This window comes from Schistocerca gregaria, chromosome X (genome assembly GCF_023897955.1).
Source record: "Schistocerca gregaria isolate iqSchGreg1 chromosome X, iqSchGreg1.2, whole genome shotgun sequence".
NCBI lineage: Eukaryota > Metazoa > Arthropoda > Insecta > Orthoptera > Acrididae > Schistocerca > Schistocerca gregaria.
The window spans coordinates 601,285,662-601,293,468 of record NC_064931.1 but is presented as its reverse complement, the minus strand read 5'-3'; the positions used below and the strand labels follow the sequence as shown (position 1 = coordinate 601,293,468).

Genomic DNA, 7,807 nt, shown 5'->3' with positions numbered 1-7,807 from the left:
ACCAGATCACTTAATAAACCTCCAATATTCAAATGCATAATAAGATTATTATTTGCTATTCTAGTTGTGATGTCATCAAATTTATCTACTCTAAACTGGCCAGACAACTTTTTATAGATTACTTATCTTAATGTTCCCCCCCCCCTCCCAGTTTCTACTAAAAATCCTTAATATGGTGGTGAAGTTTTTCTCTTGTTATGAGTGGCTCCTATTGATTCTTCTGTTGTTTCTTCTGTTCGTGTTGTTGGTTCTTCTGTTGTTTCTTCTGTTCATGTTGGTTCTTATGTTGTTGCTTCTTCCCTTGTTGCTTGTTCATGTGATGATGATAGTCCTGATCCTGATAATGCTGATGCTGCCACCACTTGTGATAGAGGCTATGTTGTTGTCTCCGATGATGGTGGTTCTGCTGTTTATTGAGATTATGTTGCTGAATCTGTAGCTCGTGCCACATCTGATGAGGATTGTCTTGCTTCAGTCGGTGCTGGTTTTTCTGCTGCTGGTGAGGGTTGTGTTGTGTCAGCTGATGATGGTGGTAGTTTTTGATGGTTTTACTGCTGCAGTTGGTGGTGGTTGCTGTACTATTATTTGTGGCTGGCATGGTAATCATGGTTCTGCTGTTGCCATCAACATCTCCATAATTTTAGAGTTGAGAAGTCTCTTTCCCTTTCCATTTAAGTGCATACCATGTCTTGTAAAACTGTCTCTCTCTAGGTAGTTAACAGATATAAATTGAACATTTTCATACATTTTGCAATTGTTCTCGAACTGTTTGTTGGCTTTTACGATATTTTTATTTACTCACGAATCGCTTATGAGGTCATGTCTATGCGGAATTCCAGTGATGGTCATTGTTTCACTCTTACTGGTATCCAGTATTTCCTTTAAGTTTTCGGCGGCACTCGATAATTCCTTTTTGTAAACATCATTGGCTCCGCTCACTATCACTGCGCATTTATTTACGTTTGGTGGAGTTCTGTCTTTTATGTTTTTGTAATTTCATGCATAGGTGCCCCTGGTTTTATGTAACTAGATGCGTTTGTACAATGTCCATAACATAAAATTTTTATGAGTCAACGCCCATGGCTATCCAAGTGAATGTTTACTTTGGAAAATTTAGTTAGTATCTTTCTCATTGTAATTATAGACACACTTTTAGTTGTGTTCATATATCTTCTACGGCCGCCATCTTCCTCAAGTAATGTTAGAAATATGGCAGAATGACGATCAGTACCAATACAATGAAGTAGCAAGCAACAATTATCTCTACGTACATTTTAGCATGCTCAGGATATTTGTAGCCATTCAACTGCAGTTTGAGGTAGTGATATGTTATTGTGTGTCTTGGTTTTTCCCCTGATACACAGGAAACCAGTACAAAGTATAATTATGAACAAGAAGGTTCCAGAAATACCCGTACACAGTGTCATAATTCGCATTTTATGTTCCTCATTCAACTGTACAATATGCCGCACCATGGCATTGGCATCAATCTTGCCTTGTTGTGCAGTGATAAGCACATGTAATGACTGCAGAATGGACAAATCAAGGGAGTTGTTTAGGTAAGACAAATTTTGCATCGCAACCCACTGTTTCTAATACCACTATCTTTCGACTAAGAGGATCTGTGTTGGAATGTTTCTTCCCTGGCTTATGAATGACTTCAAAGTCCATTTCGGAGGGGCATAGGGAACAATGTGTCAAATGACTTGATGGGTCTTTTAGCCCAAGTAACCACTTGAGAGCAGCATGTTCCATGATTATTTTGAATTTATTCCCATAGAGGTGGCACATGAAATATCTTATACCATAGATGGCACTTAGTAACTCCTTTTGCATTGTTGAGTAATTCTTTTCTGCTGTATTCAATTGTCTGGACCCATAGGCTATCGAATTCAAAAATCTTAGCAGTAATCCACACGCTTTCAAACCAAAACTGAAGAGTTTTCCCATGGACCACTCTTTCTATTCTGTCGAGGAGTTCCGTAGAAAATTAAGCTGATTCTTGTTGTATTGTTGATTGCGTTTACCTGAACTTATAGTTTGACTTTTTTTCGGGTTCATAAAATTTTTATTTTTATTTGTTATTACTTTTATGTTGTAATTTCATGTACTGACATGGTCTATGACCTTGCAGATTTGCTCCTCAATTTATCCTATGGAACCTGACGTGTAAAAAAATAAAAAAATAACAAATTAGGATGTTATCTCATGTTGGAATCCTTGTTTTGTGTGATGTTTGTTGCTGGTAGCGGTCCCTGTGAATTAACCATATCCTGAAACTCATCGAACATTGCTTCTATCATATCCTGTTCGTTTCCTTTTAAGTGTGATGTCTTCTGGCGCAATGCAGTTTTGTACATAGTTGGTTTGTCACTATTGTCTAAGTCTAACCAATCAAAGTGATCTTCCTCCAAGGCACTTACATTAGCTGTTGACATTCCGTTTTCGTAACTCCTTGTCTTCTGTCCCAAAATTATCTATATGCACCAGTACCTTCTGTATTCCATCAATTATAGCATGAACTATACCCCTGCGCACAAAACAATGCTCTGTGTCTAATTCATCATTTTTCTCTAACATTTCCACTATGCATAGTGTGTTTGCGAGTAAAGCAGCATTAATGTCCACCCAAAGTAGCTTTCCTGTACTGAATGGTATTTTATCCTGCAAAATCTATGTTCAGGGACATTGCTCACAGTTTAACTGATTCTTCTTTCTGGGGAGAGGGGTCCCACAGAAGAACGTCCTTGGGAGCTATGTCTCCTAATCGAAGCAATGTCCCGCCGCTAAGCTCCACTGTTTGTTGCTCGAGGTTGATTATGGTGTGATGTTTAGCCAGAAAATCTAACCCAAGGATAACATCATAATCATCGCTTACCCTTGATACGACTTCCAGAACTTCCTGGAATCTTACATCCTCAATGTGGAAGGACAACCTACTGAATGTACGTCACCTCCGCCTGTACTACTTAACTTATCATGGAGGGTCATATCTCCTGACCTCAGTGCACTGTTTACTTGTGACTGACACGTGAGCCCCAGTGGTGACTAATAGTATACATGTTTTACCCTTAATAGTGCCTGATAACCAGCACCATGCCTTTCCATGTGCTCTAATAGCATGGGATTTTAATGGGAACGCCTGGCGGCGATTCGGAGGTTCCCATTCCTGTTTAACAGACCCCTGGTTGCGAATTTTCCTGTACTGCTAAGCTCACGATACATATGGTCCACCCTTTGACAATTGCGGTTGGCGACAGTTTTTCGCGATGTTGCCCTGCTGATCGCATCTGAAACAATGGACCCCTGTGGGAAATCAATTTTTTCTTTCCTTGTACCTTGCTACGGAGTCTATTTCCTCTAATTATGTAGCAATGTTGACTGCAGCAGTTAAATTCTTCAGAAATTGTGCCCTAAAACGACACAATGTTTCAGGTGGCAGTCGTCGCAAAAAAGTATCTGAGGCCTTATTCTCCACTTCTTGTAGAATATACTTATTGGCTTCATCACTGACTGACAATTGGTGTTATTTTTAACTTTTCGTATTTTATCCACAAAGCTTCTATTGTTTCGTTGTGTCTTTGGGACATGGTGTACAACTGCTCCATATAAAAACGGCAAGTGTTCTGCTTTTTAAACCTTTTGAGCAAACCTTGTTTCAATTCTTCAAAAGTTAATGCATTTCGTAATTCCTCGTGATATAATACGTGCGTCTTGGCTTCCCTGATTAACCGTAACTTTGTCATTTGCAACATCTATTCATCTGACCAGTAACCAAGTTTTGCCATTGCTACCAAATCAGCAAAAAATGCTTCTGTATCTTCGCATGGTTTGCCAGAGAAGGGAATCACAAGAGTGTCTGCTGATGAATCTAGTATGGGTGGGGTTACACTAGTTGACCTATACTCGGATAATCGATTTCAAAATTCATTATTGTCAGACCTCAATTGGGCTACCTGATTAAGGGGACCACACCCTGGCTATAAAACAGTAAACCAGTAAAAAAAACTGCTTTTAATAAACATTTTAAATACAAGAATGCACTTGTACAATCCGAGAAAACATGCAACATTTTTTATTAAATAAAACAGTAAACTAGTGAAAAACTGCGATTATCTTCTAAGGGGGGCAGCTATCCCCCCTCCCCCCTGTCCCTTGCCCCTTGCTGGGTACGCCAATGACACCATCCGAACAGAAATTTTCTTGAGTCAAATTTCTTTGAAAGAATGAGAGTTTTACATCGTTTGTTTTTTTACAATGCGAAAATGTTACTTGAAAAGGAAAAACATCTGGGAACAGTTTGCACTCACCAACATACTGAAATACTGTTCGTTGGCTGCAGCTTGTCGTCTGCTGTCTGTGGGTTGTTCGCGGCCCGTCTCTGGCGATGGCGTTATGAATTTCTTGTACCACAAATTCCCTACCAAGTACGCCCCAAAATAGAGCCAAGGTTATCTGACACCAAATGTAGCGGGTTGTGGATCGATTTTGTGACACTAGATATCGAGCGTCAGTGACAAAGGGGAGTAAAGCTCATTACTTTGTCAGGGATGGCTGGAGGGAAAGTAACACTTCGTGGGCGATGCAATGGGCTCTTTCCTTGGCTCAGTCGGTGAGGTGTGAGTGAAACATTGGTGGTTCCACTATAAGTCATTTATTGACACATGAGATCCTTTAAACAGAGTAGTACATTGTGTTTTAACTCGCTCAATTCCTCGCGGCTGCGGTATGGCGCGGAGTCGTAGCATCCAATTCCAGTGACCGCAGATGCGGCGACAGTTCGTGTTGCAGCGGAATGCCACGAGGCCTATTCCCACTGTGGCGGCGGCGCAGTCTTCTCCTGGTGAATTCGCTCGTTGCGTTAAGCCTAGTTTACACGACGACATTGGGGTGCGCCACTCGTTGCATGGAATGTGTTGCACGCAAATGGTTACATATTTGACCGCAGACACGGTGAAACCAGTATATACTTAAGTTTCGTCGTTTTGTGGGATCCTGAGTTGTGTCTGAAATGAAAGTTTTGGCAGCTGCACGTCGCACGAGTTGTACAGGAGTTAAAGCTTGTTGCGTGGAATCGCTGCATAAGAAAAAAATAAGAAACGTGTTTCGATTAGTGACTGAATGCAGAAAAGACGTCAGCGCGGTTGCTCAGCATCCTTGTAGAAATAATTTGTAATGGAAGACCCAAGATGTTCTTTTACTTATCTTAGAATGTCACCAGAACTATTAACATTTATCCTAAGTAGGGTTAATTATGCGATAAGTAATAAAGATATTGTAATGCATGAAGCACTGTCGCCAGAACTGAAATTACATATCACATTGCATGCATTACAATCTAGATCACTCGGCATGCTGTAAGATGCGGTTTTAGTTGATTACGCTTTTTCATTAGCACCAATAATTATTAAAAGTAATAATTACTAACATTAACAGCAGTAATTATTCGAAGCAGGCCGCATTAAGAAGAGAATGGTTTGCAAACTACTCTCCTGAAGATAGATCTGTACAGTGGCAATATTTCAAAATTCTAACATTTGTGAATGGGGAGCACTGTTGCGACGTTTTAAATAGATGAGTAATGAATAAAGAATGTTTCTTGATTTGCGTAACCTTCCCTCCTGTCAACAGAAAAAAAAAGAGTGGGCCGACTCAAACAATGGGATTTTAGTCTTGTAGACAAGAGAATTTCTACAGCTAGAATTACATTTGCTTGTATTTTTCTTAATTCAGTTGTATATGTGCTTCTAATTCAATAAATTTTGCCCTGCAGCTCAGATATTGTTAAACTATGTTCTGATCGCACGTGACGGTCCCAGGAGCAGCAATATGTTACTTATTTCTGTAACCAGCATCACTGAAATCCCACAAGCACCTACGCAAAGCATAGATATCTAAAAAGCGAACATTATTCTCCACTCCCCACTTCATATTTCAGTTTGTCTACACTCTACGAAGACACATAACCTTGAAACTCACTAACTAGTGTCGCCAAAGTTGGAACACACCGAAACTGTTTAGTTTCACCGATGAGTTTCGCAAACGCGCGGCGCGCATGCGCAGTGGCCGATAGCACAATTGCCTGCAACCTAGTGTAGTCGTGTAAACTAGGCTTTATCAACATGTGGCTATGGCAGGGCCCGGAGTGCTCCTTCCCGGAATCGTACCAGCAACCCACAGGTTCAGCGCCTTCTGACGGAATTAATCAACCTCTGTTCAGAGGGGACCTATTTGGTGAGGCTGCAGTCCCTTCATCTTCACCAGCCACCTGGGTAAATACCATGCAAACTTCTTTGTGGAAACATCTGGGATGGCATCTTCTGCATTGACCTATTGGTGCGGTACGGACATCTTCTTCTGTCGAGCAGCGTAGCGGCTAAGTCTCTGCAGTGAAGTATGAAGTCCGCTGTCTAACCATCAGTTCGTCCATCCAGGCGACGTTCATTTGTCCCTTTTTTTCTCCTCCAATGATAACTCATGACGTTTCTCGGACATATTTATTTGATGTTTTCGCCCAGTTTCTAGGGTGGCAACTGACTTTGTTCATTGATCTATGCTTCTCACGTTGGGCAGAAACGTGACCAATGTCGACACATGCGTTGGCTTTCCTTATTTTACCTCTATGCTGGCGTGATCGGGCATTGCCCTGTCGTTCTCCTCTGCATCGCCAGATACGCCACGCACATGTGTTCAGTATACTGGCAACTCCTGGAGCATTGACTGCTGATGTGTGATCTGTGTTGGTCGTCGTTCTTCTTGGAAGCATTGCCCATCTGCTCGGTCGTTGATCTGTCGAAGTGCTGACTGCTGCGCAAACTTCTCTGGTTATCGACCTCATTGTTCGACTGATGCCGCTGCCGGATGTTTTGGCTTAACGTGTCAAAGTCTCCAAAACGTTCACTAAACCTATAATAAGTCTTTACGAATTTTTCTGTCGGATTTCTGCTTTGAACAACCATAAATAACACATAATTATTAAACACCCTACAATATGGATACCTTTTTTTCCATTGCGAAACTTGTATTGTACTGTTGCTGATAACACAAATAGATTTGTGTTCAAGATCTTTGGCACCATAGCCTGCCTTGGCGCATCATGGGCTAGACAGTGTTTAGGGTTTTTCATGGTGGGGCAGGAAGGAGACAGTATTAGAAAACTTGTGAATCCCTGCAACTCATGTTCGTCGCATCGGTGCACTGCTGCTGACAGTTGAGTCCAGTGCTGCCAGATAGAAGTAGGTTTCCCGCGGTATCGAATATACGGCCATTTTTAAGACTGGCAGTAATTTTAAATCAAACATTGGACATTGTCATATTAATGTCGAATATAAGATGCACATGAATTTTGGAGGCAATTTTTTGAGGAAAAAAGTACGTTTTATACTCCATAAAATACGGTAAAGTAACTTTGGATTTGCAAAGGGAGTTTTCACAAAACCGAAACGGAAATGGTACATTTGGTGTTTTGATAGGTCCAATATACACATACTGACATAAGCAGGTTTCATGAATTCTCCTGAAACGTTAGCCATCTCCAAAGCAACGAAATCTTTGTTGAAGATTGTGGCCCATTTAAAATTTGGCCTGGCGATATAATCTGCTGCACCAAAACGCCCTTTCCAATGGGTAACTAAGTGAATTTCAAGATGTTCTCTCACCTTTTGGGCAGTATTACTAAAAACTGCATTATTTATAAGTTTGTAAGAATCTTTCTCAAATGTATATGTTCCAAGAGTACTCTTTTCAGATCAACGTATTGCATCAGCCAGAGACACTGCTTGTAGGAAATACTATGCCTGACTCTATC

At 40.9% G+C, this 7,807-nt stretch overlaps 1 protein-coding gene across 1 annotated transcript; it reads right to left on the bottom strand.

Moving 5' to 3' along the window:
• Positions 1 to 208: 208 nt before the first annotated feature.
• On the bottom strand, positions 209 to 598 carry LOC126298238 (sex-determining region Y protein-like). The gene has a single exon (XM_049989543.1). The coding sequence runs from the start codon at positions 596 to 598 to the stop codon at positions 209 to 211; it is 390 nt and encodes a 129-aa protein (XP_049845500.1).
• Positions 599 to 7,807: the final 7,209 nt, after the last annotated feature.

Excerpts from the sequence above, each read along its gene's own strand:
- LOC126298238 (XM_049989543.1), bottom strand. The coding sequence starts at position 598 with ATGCCAGCCACAAATAATAGTACAGCAACCACCACCAACTGCAGCAGT.